Below are 25969 nucleotides of genomic sequence, written 5' to 3' on the forward strand. Positions count from 1 at the left end.
TTTAATTTAACTAAATGCAGCCTGTCTCAAATATTATGAAGTTATTAGGAGATGAGGACCATGTTAAATTTCTTTTCACTGTTTACGTCTCATGATTTGTTATCAATGAATCTGCAATTCTGATTTTGTTGTGACTTAGTAGTTATCATTCTCTAATTGTGATGCCCCTGCGCTTTCTAAAATTAATATTCTTCTAACAAATTTTGTTTAAAATGTTATTTTGGAGACTCTCAGCTACACCCAGATCCTGTCTTTCCCACTTAAAAAGGTGGGCTGTCCTGGAGGGAAGTGGCCATAAGATGCACTGTGAGCACTGCAGGGATTTGGGATCCCTGGAGCGGTTATGGCCTTCCTTTTCATTCAAGGCAAGGTGCTTGTTTGTGGGACATTGTCATGTTAATGTTGTGCTGCTACGTGGTTTTGTGTTGTTTTTTTTTTTTTTTTAAAAAAAAAAGCTTTTGCGTAGGGTATGAGAAAATAGAGGATATTCTGTATTTTTATGTTTATGTTTTGGAATGATACATTCACACAAATACACAGGAAGAGAACTCTGGTATTCATTTGGCCCAAGGCAGATTCCTGCCAGTCTCTCAAGCATAAGAATGTGGTGAAACACCAAGCACTCCCACACAAAGACGTTGCCGGTTCTAGGTTCTCAGTGCTCTGGTGTTTCCCTTGGCTTTCTCCAGTACTCCATAATCATATTAAACTTGAGGTAAAGCAATTGGAGTCACAGAAGAATGTTTGTAAAGAATAAGCCTTTGTATATTTCTCTGGCTAGTCCTTAGATTTTGCTAATTGTTAGAAATCTTCTCGGAAATGCGGGTACGGAAGCGATGGACGCGCCAGGCCGCCGTTGCAGTGAGGTGGCGGGCAGCAGCCATCGGGCCGGGTTGGTCGCGGTGTTGCCGTCAGGGGGCGCTGTTGGAACGCGCTGCAGGAACGGAGCATGGCGGCGCTGCAGGAACGGAGCCAGGCTGTTCGTGGTTTTACGTCAGTTCATAAAAGATAATTCATAAAAGCTCATTGCAACCATACCTTGTTATCTACCTCCTAGCTTTACATTTATGTGCCAAAATGTTTTCTTGCAAAGGAGAGAGAGCCGCCTTCATTGCAAACAAAATTCTTGGCTTACGAGACTGCGAAACTGAACTTTTCTGTTCCGATCCAGTCAATGTTAGAATGTATCTTGATTCCAGCAATATTACACACTTGCAGGTTGTGAAAAAATTCTCCAGTGATAGAATTTGATGCTTGCCTGGTTAACTTTGTATGAGTTAAAAGCTCAGAAAAATTGCTACTAAAGGAACAAAGGGTTAATTAATTATGCAAAGTGCGCATTTTTTTTCTCTTTTGTCTTTTTCCTCCCCATAGTTGCCCATTTCTATTTAAGGCAAGGAGCAGTTTAGAGAAAAATAACATTCCCTTTAGTAGCAGAGAGGCAAGAGGAAAGGAGCAGATACTTTCATGGGTTTCATTCCAAATAAAACTATATTGAGGTTTTTTTCATATTTTGATGAAATATCAGCGTATTTTGAGGGTTTTGAAGTTTGTCAGCAAAGCAATGTTTTTGCTAGGATCACTTGCCAGGAGAAAAGATTACTTATTTTGTCCTCATTGACTGTTTTTATTCAGAAAGCAGGTGACAGCAATCAATTCCAGTGCCATCTACATCTCCAATTATTTTACAAACCCCAGGAGCTAATTACAGCCCTCAGGCTCTGGCAGTCAGCTGATTTCATCATGCGACTTTTTTGGCCCTTGCATACCTCTGAGTAATTGTCTATTTATGGAAAATAAATTAATAGCTGCTATTTCTACTTAAAAAGGAGGACCTGTGAGTGAGTGTGTAGGTTGAGCAAGTGGGTTGTAGCAAGAAGGGAAAGAGATTAAGAGAACAGGAGGCAAAGGGATCAATTGAAAACATAAAACCAGGGTGAAGGGGAAAGAAAATGGCAAGATACTAAGGAAAAAAGTTACAATGAAAGAGAGGAAGGAAGCAGGATCCCAGAAAATTGAACAGGATTTGTATGTATTCACTGCCTTCTGTTGAAATCTTACTTCTCTTTAAAACCCTTTAAAAAAAAAAAGTAAAAAAAAAAAAAAGATGCTTGTTACGTTACCAGCTTATTTCAAGTGAGATGACAGACTTTTCAGAATCTTGTAAAATAAATGATGGCAACTTAATCTAAAATGCTTCATATTATTGTTCATAATAATCAGCAATCTATCTTCTTCACCTTTCAGATCAGCTGTTCCATGTGTTGGCCATGCACATGCGCCTCTACAGTATAGACTCTGCATACAATCCCTGGAGAAAACTAACCCAGCCGATGCAGAATAAAAATTCAGAGCAAGTATTTTAATTTACCAAATATCATTTTTACCTTGTGAAAGAAACATCCTGACAGAGGGACTTTGGGTAACTTTCTGTCTTAATTTAAATTCTCTGAGGTAGGCTGGTGAACTTAACATCTAAAAAAATGTGTGTATATATTTGTAAAAAATAAATTTTCCAATTTCTTTTATGTAAAATCTGACACATTCCAGTTTTGAGTTAAAGCTTAAATACACCACTTGCAAGGTTAAGCACATGCAAATTTAATAGTGTTGGGTAAGTGGATAGGTGCAGTGCTGTTCTTGGTATGGATGCTAGACAGAATTTACATAAAGTTCAGAAATAGTTTATTGAAAGTTGGGCAATGACTGATAGCTGTTACAGAAATAATGTAAATAGGCCTAATATATGTGAGAAATAATTCTATTTGAATCTAAAAACTTTCATTGTGCTTGTTATTTTAAATAAGTTATTTACCTGAGTTTGCTTTTAGAACATTAACCTTACATATACAGCTGTACAAGGATTAACTGTAATAAATAGAGCCATGTATCTGTGTTCTGCAGGGACTCATCTTCCTATTTGACTTCAGACCCTTAACTTCTCAGGTTGTTGCTTGACAGTGACAAGAAAGGTTGCTTGCCTAAACCCAGATCATTATTTTTCCTTACAAGAGGAAAACAGTTGTTTGGTTGGTTTTTTTAGCACCTTGAGTATCTTCTTCAGAGCTAAGGTCTTCACTTTGTACCTTCCAATAATACTGAAAAGACTGTGTCTTTAGTGCCTATGGAGCTGTGTATTTGTCAGTATGTTTCTAAGAGCCTGAGCTGGAAAGCATCATGGGATTAAAAAAATTAATCTAGGAAGTGATGCCACAATCGTCATTTGCAGAAAAATTATTAAATCGTTTGCGCCTGCTTCTAGTTTAAGATTTTGCTGTTTATCCTTTTGGAACCCAGGTCTTTTTTTTTTTTTTTTTTGCAATCAACTTTAGGTTATTGCAGTAATTAGACTAGATTAACAGATTAGTTTGTAAACTATTAGCAGAACAAAGCATCAAGAATTTTATAATCTGAAAACCTGTGTTATTCAAACTGCATTGAAAGTGTGTTTTCGTGTGAATCTACTCTGCCCTAGATTGAGCAGTGGAACAAGGTTAATAAATTTGGTGTATGGTTGACTGATTTATACCAGGCAAAATTATGATCACGTTGATAGGCTGTTGACAGTCGTAATGGCTGTGGGACTGATCATGCACATCTTATTTTGGTATTTGAAGGGCTTGCTGTATTCGGAAGCCGCTGTTAAAATAGGGGCTGCTTTTTCTGCATGTGCAACTTTTTTTTTTCGCCCTTACAGACTTGATGGAGTTCACTATGCATTGGTCATACCAAGGTTAGATTGCTGCAAGTTAGATTTCACGAGGCAATATTTTGAATCATTTCAAAATGAATGGTACTGTAGACCATAATGGCTTGCTTTGCAGGAGGTGTTGCATGTTGGGAATGCATTTAAACAATTCTCTTGTTTTCTGCACTGGTTTTCAAGATTTCTTGGTAGACTGGCTGATGTTGGTTCAGCTCTGAGTCCTAAACAGTTTAGGAAGCTATAACTGAGAGATCATCCATTTTGCCGTAAAGTAGTTTACTGTTGAGATGCACAGGTAGCAATCAAGCTGGAATTCTTTTGCTCACTCCTTGGAACATTTTTCCTACCTTATTCTGCAGGTCCCAGAAAGCTGCAGAGGCGGCAACCTGGGGACATGTTTTTAATGTATAACCTAGAGCATAAGATGGATATCCGTAATTGTATTTCAGAAATTTGAAGTGGTAGTTTCATTTGAAGATAGCATTCATATGATTGGTGTGTATGATCTAATTGCACACTTCTTGTCACATAGCCTTTTGAGAAATCCAGAATAGTATAAGTACAAGAAAGAGTACTCGGAGCAGTTAGAAGATCATACACTGCTGTAAATTGAAGATTAAGAGCGTGGTGGAGAAATACCACTGCAGACTTAAGATGTGGGTAGCGCACTGCCATTTTGAAGCTAACCAAGTGATCTGAATCATCAGCCTGACTGGTACATAAAACTTTAAGTAAAGATTGTAAAAAAAAAAAGTCAATGAGAGGAAAAGATCTATGTTATCTGACTATGTTACTGTGATTCCAAACAACTTGGCATGAAGAAAGTCACAGGAGCAAAATAACTTTAAAACAACATGCTGTATTTTTCTATTTAATTTTATTTTTTTTTAATTTTATTTTAAATTATTATTTCAGTTGAAAGCAATTTTTCAGAGAAGTTAGTTGCATCTGTATTTATTTTAAAAGGTAATTTTCAAAACAAAGAATGAAAATAATCTATGGGACACAAGTGCAATTGCATTATCTTTTCATCCTTATTCAGTAGTAGTTACTTTATTTAAATACATAAATATGTACAATTAAAACTACCTAGGTATAGAGCTCACAGTTTTTTAGCTTGGTTTTGCACAACCAGCTATCATTATTTGTAAATCATGTCTTAGATTTCGTATATCTGGGAGAACTAGTCAAAGTAATTTGTAAAGACTCTTACAGAATTGCTTTACTGTGCTTCCTAAAGCCTCTAGCTGTGCCCAGTGTCATCTTCTGTAACTGTACCTAGATCACTCCGTAGTTGAAAATGGAAGCTGAGAGGAAAGATAGGAAGGACCTCATGCAGTCACACCAAGGTAAAGTAGAAATAAGGAAATTTTGAGCAAGAAAATACCTTATCAAAAAGGGTCTAAATCATGTGAACTGTTTGAAGGAAGAGGGAGGGAAAAAAGCTAAGTCTGATGAACTGGGTATAATGTATTCTTTCTCCTAGGCCGTTCATGTTGTCAGATTTAGAATACACTTGGTCCCATGGGCTGTGCTTAAGCAAATTGTTCTACTGGGACAGATCTGGTTTCAAGGGTGATCAAATAAACAATTATTGTGGTGTAAGTGGGGAATAATAGCTTCTGGCAGGGGGCAGAGAAGGAGCAGCTGGAGGCCATAATTACTAAACCTAGATGTTAATTTAATGGACAAGTCCAAATAGCCAGAGTGAAATAAAAGGATAGAAATTTTTTTTTAAACTTACATCTCTACGAAGGCTGAAATTTTTGTGTCTGTTTTGGCAGACAAAATGTGTCAGCAAAGAATGATTCGATAAAGCGTTAGAGGACCTTTGCAGTAGAAGCACTTGCAAGGGGGAACTGCATCATAAACTGAAATGCTGAAATATGCTGGGTTATTTTTACTGGAGTGTTTGGCTGTTGTTCTGTTCTAAGCTAGATCCCTTGGGTGATTGTTTATAGTGTCATACTGGGGCAACAATCTGCAGCACAGGGATGGGAATGAGCAACTGTGCGTGGGAAACTCTTAAGTTACATCTCCATCACGGAAGCTTTTGTGAAATGGGAAAAAAAAAACCCCAGTTTTTATGAAGATAGTCCAAGGCAGAGAGAGTTGGATAATGGGACAGTGGGGTTTAGTTAAGGTTTGTGCGAGAGGCGGTAAATACATACACATGCTGCAACAGGACTTATGCTGATGTATTTGGTAAACACACAAATCCTGCCTGAAACACCAATGTCTCAGGACATATGATACGGAGGTTTTGACAGTAATGCCAGCTTCAGGAGTACTTGCTCCTGGCTGTGTCTTCCTTATGCTATACTGTAGGTCACTGTCATCTTCAGCTGTGCTGATGTAACTTGAGCAGCTGCATCATGAACAAAGTCAAGGAACAAATCCATGTTTTTAAAAGGTTTATTTGAATGTGTTTGGGAGCAGGTGACAAGGGAGCCCTGGTAGCACCATGGTGAAAGAGAGAGTGGGAGATGCCTGATGTTAGTACTGTCAGTGAAAACCTGTGTTGTGTAATGAGAAAAACTGACCTGCTGTAAAATCTGCTGTGACACAATGAAGGGCAAATATGAAATTGTGATTATATTCTAGAGTGTAGCCAGAATAAATAGTAGAATTCTACTTTCTTTTCATGAACATCAGAAGCTGTGTATTACTCTGACCTCTCTGCAGGCTGGGATTTTGGGGATATATTTCTCATCCTGCAAATACTGAAGAGAATATAAATTTGCCCTAGTTGATTAAGCCTTTGTTTAGCTGTATCCATATCCCTGTGTCTCAGGTTTTCTGTATTTGACAGTTTGAAGAGGTGTGAGGCTCAAAACTTCCACTTTATTGACTTTCTAACTTTATAATCAGTTGGAGTTAGCATCAAACAAAAATTTTAAGTGTCTCTAGCTGAGAGCAGAGGGGAAGGTGAGCGTATATGTAAGGAAAGGCCATAAGCAAATGCTGCTTGTTTCTAAGTAGAACAGAATTTTCTAATCCTCTGTACCCGTCCAAGAAGGGATTCCCATATAACCTTTATCAGGAGAAGGATGCAGAACACAGAGGCAGATTTGCTCAGCGGTCAGCTGATAGACAGCTCTGGTCTTGGCACAGAGAGGTGCAGCCCAGTTACCTTGGACTGGAGAAGAGGTCAGTTCCACAGAGAAAGTAGAGCAATGCATTTTTCATTTTGGTACATGTTTATATTGCACTGTGCAGTTTATTTCCTCTCCTCCCCCCTTTTTAATAGATAGAGCATACAACTGTAATACATTTGAATCATTTTATATTACTTTGTTCCCATCTGAAATTGTACTTGCTTTCATTTTATTCAGTGCTTCTGTGGCACAATTTTTTGTAAAGTCAGATTTATCAAGTTTTCACATATGCATTGGGGATTAATAGTATGGGTCATTTCTATAAACCACATTTCTAAACACATTTTATAAATTCAGTTTCAGTGTCATAATGAAGAAGTTACTTAGGCTCTTAACAAATGACAGTTTTTAATGCTTCATGTGCTGCAGTGGTTGATGTAAATGGAAGCAGCTTATCTAAACCCCTGACATTTAATGTAGCTTTACGAACTGAATAACTTAGACAGAGAAGTCGGTTGTGATGTTGCCAGTCAATTACAGTATTCTGTATATATAAGAATATTTCCTAATTTTGTCAGAACTGTTATTTGATCTAATTGTTACATAACTGCTAAGTGATATTGATGTTGATACCCTTGTCGGAAAGAGGTGTTCAACTAAATGTGACCAGAGGGAGTTTGATATTTTTTTTTGTCTTAATGTTATTCCAAATTAATTTTTTCCCAAATCTGTATATGAATTAAAAATTAAAGGTGAGAAGTAATTTAAGAGATGTCCATGGTTTTAAAGTCATTACATAATGAGGATTATTTTAAAACTTAGCGTCATAGGTCATAAAATGGAACTAGCCATAGGTATAAGTAAAATTAGAGAGACTTGGTGAGATTAGCATCTTAATTGCCTGAGTAATTTTGGATATGAGGCTTGGTAGTGTGATAGAAATTTTTGCCTCCTTTGTCTTTGTTAGAATTCAATATACTGATTTTTAGAATATTTGGGCTTTGTTTGGGAGGCTCCTATATATAAGTATGTATATTTATGTATGTTACAGTGTTTTAAAACAATACTTTTATGAAATGATCAATTAACAAAAGGCATTATGGATAGTGTTTATTCTGTAGCTATTTGGGTTCATTAATTCAAACGGACAAGTTAGACTATGTTTTCTGTGACTTCATTTTATAAGACCAATCAACCAAGGCATTTGTGCTCATTTTCACAATTGAGAGTGTTACATAAAATGAATGGAAACTTTAGGCACTTAGTAGAATTATTGTTTCAGAATGTGCCATGCTGAGCTGGGAGAGAGGGGAAGGAGAGTAATTAAAAAATACATGGTTGGATAACGCACTTAGTATGTCCAAAAGTGTTCATTTAATCCTCCTCTTTCATGACTGCTTCTGCATGTTAAAATTCATACTACAGATGACTCCTAGCCGTGCCTTTGGAGAGAGAAGTCTTGGGTTTTCATGAAATGGGTAACTATGTAGGGGTCTCCTTCCAAAAGCAGCATCATGTTTATGTGCCTCAGAGATGATAGACTGGTTGGATCCCCAAAGCTATTAGAAGGCACTGAGGATGTTATGCGTGCATCCACATACCACCACATGTGGACAACATTTTCCAGTACATTATCTGCAAGAGCTGAGTTTGTCTGCTGTGTGTGTGATAGATGGCACCAAGGGGGCTGGTGCCTTCATAAAAAGAGACACCAGCTAAGCTAATTGGGTAGCCAGTGCCAGCTGCTTTGGATCAGAGGAAGTGTTTGGTGCTCTTGGAAGAGAGGCTGTAATTGGATCCGGCTTTTGTTGGATCAGTTCACTCGTCATGCTCTGAAAGGGCAGGGTTGAGACAGGAGAGGGCTTAAATGTCTTGTCTGTGTATGTTTCTTTCCTCAGTCTGGTTCTGTTTGTACAGAAACTTGGGTACTTGCTGCAGGGCGTAAGAAAGCCTCATTGGGAAACTCTATGGTCCACAATGACTTGCAGAACCACCAAAAGGAGGAGAGTGAGGCTGTGCTTTTGGAGGCAGAGCTTAATAAGGATACATGTATGTTTTCAATACAACAGTCTAGCACTTCATCAATTGTAGTTTACCTGCAGAACAGTTAAGATTGTTGGAACAAAGCATGAAGCTAACCTTGAAACTGTAGCAGGTGGATGTATTTTGGTGTCCTGACATTCTCAGGTGGTTTTTAGGGAGAGCTCAATGAAGTGCCACATGGCATGTAGGCCTATAGCTGCCCTAAATAAGGGAAGCTTCTACCAGGAGAGGGAGAATAATTTTTCCTACAGTTTCTGACCAGTGAGAAGAGTGGCAAAAGAGGAGAAAAAAAAAAAGATTAAAAAGCCTAAGGAGTGCTAGAAAGAAAATGCCCTTCCAGGACATTTCAGCATTTCAATCACATGGCAATTGAAAGGGATTCGGTAGCATGTGATGTTTTCCTTTGCAATATTTGCATCTGTTTGTAAGAAGCTGTTGAGGACTCTGTTTTCCATGGGAGACTCGGTCAGTTATAGTAAGGCCTCACGATATAGCTCCTGGGGTAGTAGTGCAGATAAATATCTCAAACAAGCATCTCCTCAGTTACTCCACTGGCGTTCAGCAGCCAACAAGCTGGCACCACCACTGTTGGGGAATGGGGATTAGAACCCAGACAGCCCTTCTGTGCGTGTTGCAGAAGAGGAGAGGGAACAATGAAGGAAGCATATTGCATTGTACCAGCTGCTCCTGCTTAAGATCTCCTTCACACTCTGTGTCAGCTGAAGAGGGGAGAATTTTTTTTTTTTGCCATTTTGATTTTTCGCCATTTTGACTCAGCTATTGAAGCTATAGAATATTGTTGGATATTGCTATACAAAGCTAGAAAAATACTACCTCCTTTCTGCAAATATTTTCTACTTTTAAGTATAAGACTACAAGGTGATGTTATGTCATTCAGTGAATCTGAATAGTTCAGAAGTTTGCAGCATCTCTTTACTTGCTTATTTGCTGTCCGTCTAGCGATGTGGGGTTTTTTAATAAAGAGTGTATGTAAGATGGCATAATCCCATCTGTGATGGCTGCCTGAGTCTTCATTTCCTTACATGAAGAAAAAGAATACCTCTTCTAAGCTCTCAGCATTTTCCAGTAGGGGCAATTCTTGTAACGTTAATGTAATTTGACAATTTGTAGTTCTTGCAGCATAGATATAAATACTTGTGAAATGCCATGCTTTGAAAAACAAGTAAATGATTCTCTTACTATGCAGTATATTTTCTTATTTTAGAACAGAAGTTCTAAAAGTGAAATACTGAATGTTTCTTGAGTCTGTACATAGGAATAACTACTTCAGGCAGTTTTGAAATCAGGTACCCAAATGGTATCTTCCTCACGAGTTATCACAGTCCATTAGTAACATTAAATGGTTTTAAAATTAAGATCAGTTCACGAATTGTCAGATATTTGGCTACTGTAATATTTAAAATAAAATGCAAAATAAAATAGGAAAATGAAAAATGGCCTTATAGTATCAGAAGTTATTTTCTTTGGGTTTTCTTTCCAGACTGATAAGTGAAGAGCTGCCAGAAGTTCCTGTGCTTTACAGAGATGTCTCATCCCTTTTGCTTATCCAGATTTTAACCATGCCTCAACCATTGCACAAAGGTATGTTACAAAAGTATGTGTATTTAGATGATTATGTATGGTAAATTATAGCTTGGCTACTGGGTATTCTAAAATAATATTTCTACCTTACCTACAGAAGGTGGCGTTGAACAGAAATTTTTGCTGTGGGTTGACAGGCTTATCTGTGTCTCCTGTCTTCTCACCGTATCAGTCAGCCTATTCAGTAAAGATACAAGAGCTGAGCGAAAACTATTCAGGACTTTTACTGAAGGAAAAGTGTCCTTTGTTTGACCTTCATCTCTGCTTAGAGTGGCAGCTCAATACTTCAAGTTGAACTGAGTGCCTAAGGGTGAAAGATTGTAGTTTAGTTTGAATTTCAGAGTTTAAATTGCAGCAATCTTACATAATATCATCATATATATGAAGATAATTGCTGTAATACAGCAACTTCAATAGAGACGGTATATAGTGTAATTTGGAGTAAATATTAAATAGATATTTAAAAACTAAATTTTTTTCATTACTAAAATAAAAACTGTTTTAAAAACCTAAATTTCTTTTTCTGTATGAAAGGAATAGCTGAACCTGGTCTATCTTGCTAATAGACAGTATATGCTTCAGAAAATGGGTATTAGAACCCTCTGGTCTCTGGCTTGATTATTTATAGCTGTATCTTTATTTTAAAATAGAAAAAACAAGTATCTTTTTACTACTTCACTGACAGTGAACAGGGTATCTGCTTTGGGGTCTGTGTGGCACTTTTGATACCTACTGAGTTTTGGTAATTTGTGAATAGATAAATTTGGCTACTGTAATATTTGAAATAAAATGCAAAATAAAATAGGAAAATGAAAAATGGGCTTATAGTATCAGAAGTTATTTTCTTTGGGTTTTCTTTCCAGACTGACTGTTCTGCTCTTGATGCTTACACCTAAGTTATGAAGTACAGTAGAAGCTCTGTTCCCACTCAAGAGGTGTTCAGTCCTCACTATTGAATGTTCAAATTCAGCTCAAGGGACTCTGTGAACATTGTGGGTTATGTTTTTTTGATTCAATATACATGTTTATCGATTAAGTATGTCCAATAAATTATTAGAATATGAAAATACTAGAATAATATAGAATCATAGAATCATAGGATGGTTAGAGTTGGAAGGGACCTTCAAAGGCCATCTAGTCCAACCCCCCTGCAAGGAGCAGGGACATCCCCGACTAGATCAGGTTGCTCAGAGCCTCATCCAGCCTGGCCTTGAACGTTTCCAGGGATGGGGCCTCCACCACCTCTCTGGGCAACCTGTGCCAGTGTTCTACAACTCGCATTGTAAAAAATTTTTTCCTAATATCCAGTCTAAATCTACCTCCCTCTATTTTAAAACCATTACTCCTTGTCCTATTGCAACAGGCCCTACTAAACAGCCTATCCCCATCTTTCCTATAGGCCCCCTTTATGTACTGGAAGACCGCTATCAGGTCTCCCCGGAGCCTTCTCTTCTCAGGCTGAACAGCCCCAACATTCTCAGCCTGTCCTCATAAGAGAGGTGCTCCAGCCCTTTTACCATCTCCTCTGGACCTTCTCCAACTGGTTCATGTCCTGCTTGTGTTGGGGGCTCCAGAACTGGACACAGTACTCCAGGTGGGGTCTCACCAGGGCAGAGTAGAGGGGGAGAATCACCTCCCTCGACCTGCTGGCCACGCTTCTCTTGATGCAGCCCAGGATGCGGTTGGCCTTCTGGGCCACAAGAGCACATTGCCGGCTCTTGTTAAGCTTCTCATCCACCAGCACTCCCAAGTCCTTCTCCTCAGGGCTGCTCTCGATCCATTCTCTGCCCAGCCTGTATTTGTGCCTGGGATTGCCATGACCCAGGTGCAGGACCTTGCACTTGGCCTGGTTGAACTTCATGAGGTTGGCACGGGCCCACCTCTCCAGCCTGTCAAGGTCATGGTATTTTTAAATAGGAAGCCTATTGTCAAAACCAGACTTTTTTTAACTACTGTTTAACTTAATTTAAGTTTTCTTGGAAGGGCTTAATAAAAGCAGTAAACAAGTTTTATGAGCCTAACATCTTCTGAAATTTGGGGGAGAGAGTGGTGATGTCAGAGCACAAACTTTTTGTAGCTTATGTTCAAGCATTGAAAAACACCATTTTTGGAAAGTATACCTTATCCTAGGAAAGACAATGTTCACTTAATAGTAAGCTATCCTGTGGGGAATTCTGTGAAATACCACATACTAGCAGCACATTTTGCCTTTGCTCTTTGGTTTAGTGTATGTTGCAGTTGAAAGGGAAATGGCAAGTGGCAGGAAGAAGATTAATGTAACCACTTCAGATCTATGAAGCATTAAATTGGAAATAAATTGCCATTTATCTTTCTAATTTTTATTTCATCAAAATGGTTAGGCAGAATAAAAAGAAAGTCTTTCATGGTTTCTTTGTCCTGAGGTGCAGAATGCAGAAAAGTAGGTAATAACAAATTTGTTTAGAACTTTTGTAGTGGGTGTGTAGGTCAGAGTTGAATTCAGTATCACCAATTCTTGTTAGAGAGCTGAGGCATGAAAAGGTAAAACGGCTTGTGCAGAATCAGATGGCAGGTCAGTGACAGGGCTGATCAAAGTCTGCATTTGACCCTACTGCTTCCCGAACTGTCTGTACTGCTTTGGTGTTACTGTGGGATGCAAGAGCTGTGGACTTGGCTGGACACCAGTATGCAGACAGGTTGATAGTTGTGGACACTGAGAGATATTTCCAGTACATTCCTTTAACAATACGCTTAACTACATTGCAGAAGTGGTGGTGTTGCAGTCTGGTGCAGAATGCTGTGGTAGTGGTGTTAGAACACTAATAATGAAGAATCTGTAGGGTTTAGAATCCAGGAAAGGTTGTCTTCCTCTTAGCATGGACACTCTCCTGTCATGGTACTGGTTTTGCAGTATCATTTATTAGATATGTTGGTGTATTTGTATCCTTACAGGAAACAAAAACTGTTCATCAAGTATTAAATCTTCATGTTTGTACTCAAAATCCTTTTTGTTTGCACAGTGTTTTTTAAAAACATTGAATGCTCTGTAAGGAGTACCCAAACTTCATCTCTTGCCCTTCAGATACATCGCTAGGAATCGCATTAACTACCCTATTAAATGTTGGATGGGTGTTGGTATCTTTTTCAGTCCAACATCGATTAAAGCAATAAAAACATCATTACTGTTCCACCTCTTCATTCAGTGAGCAATATTGATCTGAACACATCACAAAGAAAGAACACTAAGAACACTACAAATTAATTTTTTTTTTTTTAGGGGAGGAAACTTGGTGGTGGAGGTCAGAGCATTTACAAGCACTTAGCAATTTACAAAGAAGGGAATGGGGAATAGAATGTGTACCTCCTGTATAGTGTAACCAGCAAAATAAACACTGTGTTCACCTTACTAAAAACCACTTGTGATTTTTTGTTTGTTTGTTTGTTAATTTGTTTGACACTAGAACATAGGCATAGCTTTTGTAGGCTTCATATGCTCAACATTTTGAAATGATGCCAGACTGAATACCTAATAATCCACATAGGTGTTTCTCATTTAATTCTGTGGCAGTTGTTGTGCAGAGGATGGACAGTGTTTGTGGTATTGTGAACTGGAACTCTGTAGAAAGTGAGGAATTTTTTTTCTAGAACCTATAGCTCCTTTCTTACAGAAATAGAAAATGGTGTTGCATATGAAGAAAGGTAGTACAGAAATTGAGACAGTGGCTTGGTGGTTAACAAAAATTAAATGTATGCTTGTAAACCGAATTCAACACCCACCACTCCCCCTTTCTGCAACATAGTTTGGGGAATGGATTGAGAGCAGCCCTGAGGAGAAGGACTTGGGAGTGCTGGTGGATGAGAAGCTTAACATGAGCAGGCAATGCGCCCTTGCGGCCCAGAAGGCCAACCACATCCTGGGCTGCATCAAGAGAAGCGTGGCCAGCAGGTCGAGGGAGGTGATTCTCCCCCTCTACTCTGCCCTGGTGAGACCCCACCTGGAGTACTGTGTCCAGTTCTGGAGCCCCCAACACAAGCAGGACATGGACCAGTTGGAGAAGGTCCAGAGGAGGGCCACGAAGATGATAAAAGGGCTGGAGCACCTCTCATATGAGGACAGGCTGAGAGAGTTGGGGCTGTTCAGCCTGGAGAAGAGGAGGCTCTGGGGAGACCTGATAGCGGTCTTCCAGTACCTGAAGGGGGCCTACAAGAAAGATGGGGATAGGCTGTTTAGTAGGGCCTGTTGCGATAGGACGAGAGGTAATGGTTTTAAAATAGAGGGGGGTAGATTTAGATTGGAAATTAGGAAAAAAATTTTTACGATGCGAGTTATAGAACATTGGAACAGGTTGCCCAGAAAGGTGGTGGAGGCCCCATCTCTGGAAGCGTTCAAGGCCAGGCTGGATGAGGCTCTGAGCAATCTGATCTAGTCGGGGATGTCCCTGCTCCTTGCAGGGGGGTTGGACTAGATGACCTTTGAAGGTCCCTTCCAACTCTAACCATCCTATGATTCTATGATTCTATGATAGTTTCTGTATGCTGAACAAGTAATTTCATTCAAATTGGACATTCTTCTTTATTACCATCAATAGTAAAAAAAAATATATATATTTCCCCAGTAGCTGAATTTGGGCCCCCATGGCCAGATTTCTAGAAGGACAGAGTGCTTGTAGCCTCCAGTGATTTCAGTTTCTGCTTTGCTTTGAATGTAAAAAATACCATGCTGTTGCAAAGTATTTAAAACCTGGGGTCAGGGCGAGCCTGAGGCTAGTAGGCACATAGAATTGGTGGTCAGCTGGCCAGCAGTGCCCTGGTGCTCCGCTTGGTGCTGCACACGCAGGGAGGGTCACGCAGCAGCGGGAGGGTTTCGCGATGTGCTGGTACGCAGCCAGCGCTGCTCTAACACAGGCCAGAGCACTGCCTTTGCGAGAGCTGTGATTTGGGAGCTGTGGATGTGCTCCAACTTGGTTTTGAGAGTTTAACCCAACCTCTATGGACTGTGGGAAAGATTTTCTTCTCTGGTATATAACACACCTAAATTTAGCCCACCACCCCCCGCTTTTTTTTTTTTTTTTTTTTTTTTTTAATTCTGATAAGGCGCAGCTGCTGAAGAACGTAACCTAGATGTTCTGACACATTCTTTTTCTATAAAGTTGCAATGACGTGCAATGAAAATACAGCATGCAGCACTCAGGCAAACACTAGCACTTTAATGATTGGATAAGAATCTTGACTAAATATAGAATGAATGTAATCAGCTTGAATAGTGTCCAATTTCAATGTGGAAGTTGAAATACTTATCTATATCCTGGAACCTTCAATATACCTTTCATGGGTTATGTGAAGTTCCGTGCTGTCTCCCTTTGTTCTGAAGTACTTTTTAAAATAACTGTTCAAGCTTTAGATCAAGAAGAATATTTTCGAAGGTTACTTACATAAACACGTCCTTCCAAATTCATTGGAAAATGTCCTGGGTCTTTAATTTTGTGTTTGGTTCACTTTGTGGGTTCTTTCTCTAGGCATTGCCTGCCTGCTTATATAATCTAGTTTGATATTGAAATTAAAAGATTCATATTGTTGATAATACACTTATTCACTGCACATTTCTTGCACTCATGTTAAAATTAGAGTTCTAGAAGTGTTTCCTGGATAAATCTTATTGTTAAAAGGGTTTGTTTAATTCATGTAATGGATGGGATGCTGTGAACTAATTTAGTTCAACAAAGTTTTGTTTAAAAAAAGTTTTAAAAATAGGAATGTAAAAGCATTTCTCACTATTATTCAAAAATAAGTACAAAAATTCTGCATTGGCCTCTGTTTTGATTATAATGGCCTAGCCATACTAATACAACTTTTAGGTTGTCAGAATATCAGATTAGGTTTTTTAATGTACAAACATGGAAGTCCTAACTGCATTTTAGTGCAGAACGTTGCACGGTGTATAATCTGCAACAGAAGGGACTGACGGCATGTACGTAGTTTACTCCCAGCATACAAATATACTAGCAATCTTTAGAGTTACTAAATCAAAAAGATGATGTAGCAAAAGCACAGCCTCCACCAGGGGGGCAGCAGGAAAACATGATGCAGCCCTGTCACGCACGTTGTGGAAAGGCAAATAAAATCACTCCTTGCAGTAGACAAGAACGTAACAGCTCCAGCATTATGGATACCTACAGCTGTCAAATATTTTGCATTTTACAATAAGAGATAACACACAGTAATGAAATGATAATTGATCCTCTGACTGGTGTTTTTAGTATGTCTCCCATGGGATGTTTTTGTGACTGTAAAATACTTGTTTCCAAAGCCTTGGTGCTCATTGCACAGCATGCTGCCTCTGGGCTGCTCCTGTGAGATTTTCCTTCTTTTTTTTTTTAAAAAAAAAAAAAAAAAGTTTGTGCAGAAGTCCAGACTTCTTAAGAGCGACCCAGATGTGGGAGTGTGTGGGTTTTTGTCCAATTCTGGCTTCTCCAAAAATGTAATTTGTAGTCATTTATGAGTCACGCACATGTAAGTAAGTACAAATATTAATTTATTTTGAGAAACATAATATAAGCTAGATATAATATTTCTGGTGAATTGAACAATTAGTATTAAGGTGGGAACAGGGACAAGGAGTAATTCTATTTAACAAAAAACAGATTTTAAAAAATGTAATAGTTTTAGAGGGTGCTGAGACACCCAGTGTTGAGCACTGTATAATCACCTCAGCAGAACAGAGTGAGAAATAGAAGAGAAAGTGGGGAATAGCAAGTTAGTGAATGTTGACCAGTGGTTCTAGTTTTGCTTGGCGTAAGTGCAGCGGTTTTCATTCATGCTTTTACAGTGTAAAATTGGGATCATTCTGCTTGTACCTGCTATTGATGGAGATGGAGCTCAGTACTTGAGTTCAGTTCTAGCTACAATTGTAGACTGTAGCTCTGGCCAAAGAGGCAATTTTTGCAATTCTATGGTTGCATACAGTTTAATCTTGAAGAACTCAGTCCCAGAAAATTTATGGAATGCTTGCCCACTATTATTTCTCAGGAGGAGGATTGCTAAGAAAATGGAGATGTCGTCAGCAGAGGAAAAAAGCAGAGTCTATAGATCTAGTGGAATCTGGTGAATTCTCCTTCTTGGGAAATGCGGAGAGGAAAATCATTATAATGCTACCTTCTTTAGAATGGGGCGGATGAAGTGTGGCAGCATTCGTTGTCATGTTTAAAATAAATTCAATAGGAAGATAATACAGAAAGAAGTACACTTTTAATTATGTAGTTACAAATAATCATTTAGGTGCTTAAATTGTACTGATTGTAAACTGATAGTATATACTGAGTTCCAAAGTCCATGTCTGCGTTGATTTGTAAACATTTGTTGCATAAAGAAGCAATTGTTATTTCACGAATTTAATTATGTACTCATGTCCTGGCTGTGTTTATTTTAGAATCCAGTGGGGGGTTTTGGTATTAGATAAAAGAAAGGAGAAGCAAGGAGTCTAATCTCCCTTACCTCCTTTTCATTTTCACATGCAAATCTTGTTTAAATCCTTTGGGAAGAAAGAATAAATTTAACCCATGTTTTTGTGAGATGCTTATGTAAATAAAATTGGTTTTCTTGACTTCAAAGCCCAAGAGGAGTTTTTAAAACCCACATTTTTCTATCTGTTGTTTTAGATATATATTATAGTTATGTTTGTGCTTAAGGAATGGTGTAAGTGTTGACAGAAACTTCTTTGATCTGCCTAAATTAAAAAAAAAATCAAATTATTTGAGATAGGAAATACAATCTAAAGTAAAAAGAGTGGGGAAAAAAGAAGAAAGGACTGCCTCGGTATCTTCATTTCAGAGAGTGATCCCATTCACCTTTTTTCCTCTTCCAATTTTAGGAAGTCTTATTTTGCCTCTGTTGCTAGCTTCCCAAAAAAGATTTCAAAGCCTTTCTCCTGCAGCTTATATGTAGGAGATAACAGCCTTTAAGTAATATAAAAAATTGTAAACAAATAAAGATCTTTCAAAAGAAGGTAAGTTCTAAAGTGATAGTCTGTGTTTTGTCCTCCTCCTGTATTCACATGAGGTCTAGTAAATAGGTACTCACTAAGGAGTGATTTGCAGCGAGTCTTTTATGGCTGGATCCATATCTGGAAGTGAAGAGTTAAAAACTGAAGTATGCTAAATGTCCTTCTTGCAGTGATTTCTTTGGGAACTCAACTTTCCAGTATTTGTATGAATGTAACTTGCCCCAGATGGTGCAATCATTGCCAGAAGAGATGGTAGGATATGCATTTACATACATTTACAGCACCCAATTAGTTGTAGCTATCAGTAGCTCAACTTGATGTAACATTTGGACAAAATAGAATTTTGTCATATTGCCAGGTCCCTAGGAGGAAGACACTGCTGATCAGGATTAAGATGAATGTATCTCCCGGAAGACCTTACAGCAGCCTTCCAGTAGCTAAAGGGGCCCTACAGGAAAGCTGGAGAGGGACTTTTGACAAGGGCATGTAGCGATAGGACAAGGAGTAATGGCCTTAAACTGAAAGAGGGTAGATTTAGATTAGATATAAGGAAGAAATCCTTCACTCTGATGGTGGTGAGGCTCAGGTTTCCCAGAGAACTTGTGGATGCGCCATCCCTGGAAGTGTTCAAGGCCAGGTTGGATGGGGCTTCAGGCAGCCTGGTCTAGTGGAAGGTGTCTCTGCCTGTGACAGGGGAGTTGGAACAAGATTATTTTTAAGGTCACTTCCAACCCAAACCATTCTGTGATTCTGTATGACTCTGTGATATGGAGCAGTAGAAAATTACTGGCCCTGTACTTGTTCTGTTCACTCTGGCTGGCAAGTCATTTTTGAAAGTCAGTAAATACTTTGTTTTGTATGTTTTGGGAGTTTGTACATTTTGTATAGTGCTTGCTTTTCATTTTGGAAGCATCATTTCCATAACTAGAGACTCAGTAATCAGTGTATGTGCTAAAAATATCAAGTATTTAAAACAGACATTCTTTGTTTTACAGAACACTTCACCTGCATTATAAAAGTGCTGTTCACTTTATTGTATACTCAAGCCTTGGCAGCATTTTCTGTTAAATGCAGTGCTGAAGAAAGGATGGCATGGAAAAAGTCAGGAGCTCTCAAAAAGGTTAGTTAATTTATTCAAACATTTATGAAATTTTGCTTCTCTATTTCTGGTTGGAATGTAACAGATACTTCTGGTTTGCATATAATAATTTGCTTCTGCTTCACTAAAATCCAGTATTTTGCTTGTGTGTCAATTTTTGCCAGTTGTGGTATGTGATGAGACTTAAAAGCTTCATAATGAGTATTTAGTTCCAGAACTGAGTTTAAGATTTGAGCCTATATCTCTATACTTTCAGTCTTGAGTTTGTTGCAGTGGTATTGAGAAAATGCAGCTTTCCTTCCTGTGAAATTGAAGCCTTCCTAGGTAAACCGCGGGTCAATCTGATGCATTCCTTTACAGGAAAAGCAGGCAAGCTTGTTGCTGGGGAAAAAAATCTGTGTTTGTATTGCTTGTTCATGCTTTTTGTGGCTAGCCACATACATTTCTCTCAATACATGATCTAGAGTGCTCATGTGATGAAGAGGCAGAGAAGGAAATTTGTAGACTAGGCAGGTAGGTATTTCACTATCATTTCCTTGCCTTTTCATAGTATTTACAAGTAAAGTGAAGGTGCATCTTGCTATTTCAGTTCAGCTAATTGAATGCCAGTTCCCGCCAAAAGATGCAGTTCCCTGCCCTGGCGCTGGCATTCATTTAATCCTTCAGTTAGCTTCCTGCTCCACAGATTGATTCCCCAGAAGGTCAGAAGAGTGACAGTGCCAGACTTAGGGAAAGAATGGAAGCATCGGGGCCAGGAGAGGAAATGAGAGGAGGAATACCCCTTTATACAGCAGCTGGGCCTTAGATTATGTTGGCTGTAAAATGAAATGCACACTGAGCAGCATGACCTACTTTGCACATGTTAGTTAATTTGTCATACTGGTCAGTCACAGCTCCAAGGTAGTACAGACAAATTATCTGCTGGCCAAACTACTAATATGTGGGATTTTTTTTTAATTTTTTTTTAATTTTTTTTTCTGAACTTGCTTGAAGCATTTGAGATCACTGGGCAGTACTGCATTTTGATAGCTCTCTCTCTTCCCCCTTCTTTCAATGTGTTATAACTTTCTTCAAATCTCAAGAATACTTGCTTGAGATTGTTGCTGGTGAGGGGGTTTTTCCATTTTTCTGTTTACTACGTGTTTCCCAAGTGACAGAAGATTTTACAGTTTAAAGTTTTTAGTAGAAAGCGTATAAGTAAATCAGTGTTAACAGATTACATTCTTTCAGAGTCCATATGATAAACATGGACAGGATTTTTCTTAGTAGCAGAGGTTGGAGTTTATCTGAACATTATTTATAATGCTTAATCTTCTGTCTACAGTGAGAGATTTTGTTGTATGAAAATAGACTTGTGGTAGGTGGGCTTGCTACCTAATAATGCTAGGATGTTTTCTTACAGAAGCATGTGAAAGCATTTGCTTTACATAAAGCACTTTGTACTTGAGGCTTGCAAATTATGATAATGGCTCAGATAATGGATTTATGAAGTAGCCACCTCTCCTGATATTAAAGACAGTCCACTTTAGTGGAATTTTCACTAGTGTGCTCGTCTTTGATGGATGATAAGGCTGAGTGGGAAATAGTAGCACATTAAACATGCTACTGTGAATGGATGTTGTGATTTAGTGTAATTCAAGTAACACAACAGATTAACTTCCCTCAGTTTGAGAATTTTGACTTTTCTCCTGTGAGAAGCCCATTGAAGCCTGACAGTTTTCCAAGTGGGAGAGCAGAAGAGGTAGGAGGTAGATATGAACACTGGTCCCTGCTGTGTATGTGCTGCACCGACAGCGTCTCTCACTCTCCCTCGAAAACCTCCTCCTTCCTCTTGGCTGTCTTGTGTAGATCATCTGTGTACAACTGTCCAAGTTCTGACAGCAGCCTGGACGATGTGCTTAGGGTGATCTCTGCGTGATCCTCAGGTCTTCAGGGACTCCTACCCCAAGTGCAGAGGCATTGCAAAACTTGCACATGCAAGTCTGTCCTTCCCCAGATGTCTTTCCAGTTTCCTGCTCCTCATCCTGCGTAATGCTGCTGCCTGGACCCTGTGTGTGTGCAGGAGACTTCTGAGCACTCAGGGCCGGCCAGCAGTAATTGCGCAGCTCCCTGTCTGATCTCCCAGCCCTTTTGGCAGCCTTTCTCTTTTTGAGCCTAGCCAACTGCCAATTTAAATATACGTTGCCTTCTAGTTCTTAGACTGTGAGTATAAACAGCAAGTCTGTCTTCCTGATGCTGAAAGGTGAAGACTCCATCTAAAATGAACAATTATAATTGATGTCAAAATGCACTAAAGAAACCAACTGATGAATTCGATACATTGTTACGTACTGAAGTCTTTATGTGCTCAGTCTCACCTAGTTGCTTGGGAATTTTTTAAAATAATCCAAATAACATTGCACTCCCTCATTGTTTGTTTTGTTGATGATACACTAACAGAGCTCAAATTTCACATCCAATCGTGTTTTGCCTGGGTAGAATTTATTATGAGTTAGAAGAAAAATACTTATGGAAATACTGCTTTCTATTTCTGATGGCTTTCTGTAATCATTGCCTTTAAATTAAATGCTGTGGCACAAAGCTATGTGACTCTTTATTCTTTCCAATGATTTTTTTTTTTTCCCATCTTTAATAGATATTATTCATGCTAAACACAGCTTCCCATTTTCTGGTAGACTCATTTAAACATAAAATACATAGCAAGTGTTTTGTAATTCATCCTGGTTGGTACATTGTAGAAAACTACTATTTTTTCTGTTAATTAGTTGTATTAGAATTCAAATTCTGTCAAAACTTGATGTATTCATAAAGTGTTTTTTCCTAATTTTAAAGTAAGCATTTTTATACTCACAGAGAAAACATGGAAAATGCAACATTAGACAAGTGTTTTCATGTAACGCTCTATTTCGAATATGTGTAATTGAGGTAGCAATTCACATTTCACTCTGTGAGCCAAATGCATTCCCTTTCTGTAGCATTTTTTAACAATATGGATCTTTGTAGGTCAAAATTCATGTGTTGATCAAAAGGAAATTTACTTCATCGCTGTTACGTTTACAGGACCTTTTTTTCCCTTTCATGACCAGTGCATTTTGGATTTCTTTCCTTCTTATTTGCAGAATACATCCACTAGTGAAAAATCTTGGGAAGTGTTGCTGAGTCATGTGATTAGTGAGCTGTCTAAGGGGAAGATATATGAAGAAGGAGAGACTGAAGAATTAACAGTGGTATTGGCAAATCTATCGAGAATTTACCCAGCATGTCCCCTTTCTGTCTTTTTAAGTTTTTCAGCTTTGTTTTTATAATGATTTTTCTCTGATCTTGCTAAAGACTGTAGTACAACTCTTTATTTTCTAGATCAAAGCAGATCCCTTTGGGACAGTTCGCCTGTGCAAATTTTTCTTTTATTAACATCATATATGGCCAGTGCTATGTTGAGAAAGTTATTGACAAATACTTCTTATTATTGTGGTTTTTAACCATGAAAGACCTTTCAGAAACTTGTAAAACTGAATATTTAAGTAGAGAAAAAAAAAGTTGTCAACGGGGAAAGAAAACTTTTTTTCTTTCAGATTATTAGTGAAATGCTGGCCTTTGGAATGTATGTTGGATGCAGTGATTTACATAGTATACAGTATGCTTAAAAAACATTTGTTTCATATTAGAGTTTCTTACGTAGGACACAATTTATCTGGGGCAGAATTTAGTAACTGCTTCCTTCCCCCATAGGTAAATCCTGATTCTGTAGAGTGCTATCTGCGGCAGTTCTGCCTGCCTTTCCTCAGGATCACAAGCCTTCTTCAACACCATCTTTTTGGAGGGGATTTACCTAGTTGCCAGGTACAGATTGAGAAGGGCACATTCAAATGTTTCTGTTTAAAAGCCAGAGTAAAAAAATTAGACTTTTAAGGTGTGTTTTTCATGGTATGTATTTTCTGTCTGAAGACATTTTTTTAAAAAATCGTATTTTATAGCATTGCTCTGCAGCGTTGTTTCTCTTCCATAAATTTGTTTTCAAGGCAGTTTTCCTGAAAAATGGTACTATGTTCTTAAAATTCAGCAAATACGTGCTTATTTTATTAGGTTGTAGATGCCTGTCTCATAAAATACCAACCTATTTTTAAAACTTGTCCAGCAGTTGCAGAAGTGGCATAATTTCCACACAGACTGGAATTTAGTCCTGATTTTGCTTAATGCTTGTTAATACTTGGACTTTATTCTCCGAGACATTGCATCAGCAGACAATTATGTTTAAGTTCCATGACTGATTTAAGCAGAGTTTGCTGCAGGTCAGCTCCCTTGTTTCCTTGCTCCAAAATAATCTTATCTCTAAAATAGCTACAAAGCCAGTGTGGAGTGTTAAACAGGAAGAAAATTATTGGGGAGTTTGGAGTTTTCTTTTTTGTTTTTGTTTTTTTTTTTAGATTTGTGGGTTTTTGTGGGGTTTGGGGTGTGGTGGATTTTCTATCTTTTTTTCTTTTTTCTTTTTTTTTAATTCTAACTAGTTTTCATGTATTTTGAGAATCCAGTTTGAGGTAATCTGGAAAAAATTGAAGCTTTTCTGTGTGTTGGAACATGACAGTTAGCATCATTGTACTATAACATCTTTACTGTTTTTACTGAATAGAGACATTTTTAATAAACTATTTAAAAATTCAGAATTTAAGTATCAATCTAAACCTCTCTGGTTTCATACCTAAAAGGAAGATGAAGAATTCACAGTTCTTGCAAGCTGCCTGGGGCTATTACCATCTTTCCAGTCGGCTCATCAGTTCACCAGTGCCTCTTGTCTCGATTGGCCAGTGTCAGCATTTGACATGATATCACAGTGGTGCTCAGAATTGGCTTCATTTGCAGATAGACATCCAGATCAAGTAAAGGTATGTAACAAAATTACATCTTCCAAAATAGTCCTGATGTGGAAGTAGCTATTTACTGCTTGATTCACTATGTACATACACTGTTGTTTTGGATAAGGATCTAAGAACCTGACTTGTGAGAGAGAAATTGTAATCAGAAACATTAGTTAGTGAATGTGGGTTAAAAACAGGAATAAGAAAATCTATCTGGTTTTTATATGATAGCTGGAAACATAAAATAGAAACACTATCCTTAGATGATACCAAGTGTCTGCACCTGAAGCCTATCAAGGGCATGTAATAGAAACGTTGTCTTTTAAGAAAATGCTTACAGAAGTTTTTCTTATCTATTAGACATTGTTGATATTTTTGAGCATCTTTAGTTGCAATACTGAAAATGATCAAAAGGATAAAAGCTGTTTCATAGGTGACTGAATAAAAATAGTACATCTTCTCTGAAGGTTAAAGAAACAATACCAAGACTTGAATCAGTGCAGTTGTAATATCAGTTGTGAAATTGAAATGTTTCATCATTATTGCATTCTTTTTATTAAGAAGCAGCATCTCAACAATTCAGGTCCCCAGCCCCTAAGTTTATGGTATCAAAGAGGCAAGCCAGGTGCATTCCTCACTCCGCAACATGATCTACACCTGCCATTGCATGTTTGCAGGTGTGAATTAGCTGTTGTGAATGAAAATTTGAATACTCAGATTAATCTCAAAATACAGTTGCTGCCAATTTGGTAGGCATTTGAGAGAGATTGCAGTGAAACTAATAGTATTCTTTGTATGACTGGGTACAAATGCAATTTTCCCCCTCCCCCCCCCCCCCCCCCCCCCAATTAGGTTTTGAGGTCATACACTCTTCAAAAACATACCTTGCAAGAAAGATTCCATCTGACCCTTATGCCCATCAGTTATAAACCCAGTAAAAATGAGTAGGTTGAAGGAAACCATATTACTGTCTTTAAAAAAAATCCCAAAACCAAAATAAACCTCATAAAATTTGACAGCATTTTTAAGAGCAAAACAGCAGAGTTTGGCTTTGAAATCAGTATTTAGGTAGTGCCTGCCATATCAAAGGTTTGTGAGTACTGCGAAGTTTTCAATTGCCTCAAAATTTGTAGATGTAACAGTTATGAAAATCAGGCAGATGTCTTCAAATGTCATTTACAGAGCCTAACTTCAGTTCTGTTTTTGAAAGTTCTAGTCTAAATTTTAGCTAGGAGACAGCTTTCACAGTCAGTGCCAGGATTTGGCAGCGGTGTGTTGATGTTGCCAAGATAACTTGGTGTAGTGAATGGGAGTCTTCCCTGTAGATCACTCTTAATTCTCTTGGGTTAGCTATGAAGATTTTTTGCACTTAAAAAGTGTCACATATAGAAAATGTCATTGGGAAAAGGCTAACGCCCGTTTTGCGCCCATTATAAAAGATGAACTGTGACCACAGTTGGTGAGGGTGTTCAGCCAGAGGAAGGTGACTATTGCAAGTTGACTTTTGACTTCTAAATTTGTGAAATGCAGAAGTAGTGACAGATTTTTAAACTGCATGCTTCGTTTCTTTGGTATTCTTATCTCTTCAAA

At 38.2% G+C, this 25969-nt stretch overlaps 1 protein-coding gene across 6 annotated transcripts in view; it reads left to right on the forward strand.

Annotated features, from left to right (window-relative positions):
* UBR3 (ubiquitin protein ligase E3 component n-recognin 3) overlaps positions 1-25969 on the forward strand; it is a 115233-nt gene that overhangs the window by 83885 nt on the left and 5379 nt on the right. For all 6 annotated transcript variants that reach the window (XM_086751540.1, XM_086751542.1, XM_086751543.1 and 3 more), the window contains 6 exons: positions 2248-2353; positions 10349-10449; positions 19423-19547; positions 22646-22753; positions 23256-23366; positions 24230-24406. In XM_086751540.1, the coding sequence (XP_086607666.1) occupies positions 2248-2353; positions 10349-10449; positions 19423-19547; positions 22646-22753; positions 23256-23366; positions 24230-24406 (728 nt within the window). The remainder of the gene's footprint in view (positions 1-2247; positions 2354-10348; positions 10450-19422; positions 19548-22645; positions 22754-23255; positions 23367-24229; positions 24407-25969) is intronic.

This window comes from Chlamydotis macqueenii, chromosome 6 (genome assembly GCF_036417535.1).
Source record: "Chlamydotis macqueenii isolate bChlMac1 chromosome 6, bChlMac1.mat, whole genome shotgun sequence".
Taxonomy (NCBI): domain Eukaryota; kingdom Metazoa; phylum Chordata; class Aves; order Otidiformes; family Otididae; genus Chlamydotis; species Chlamydotis macqueenii.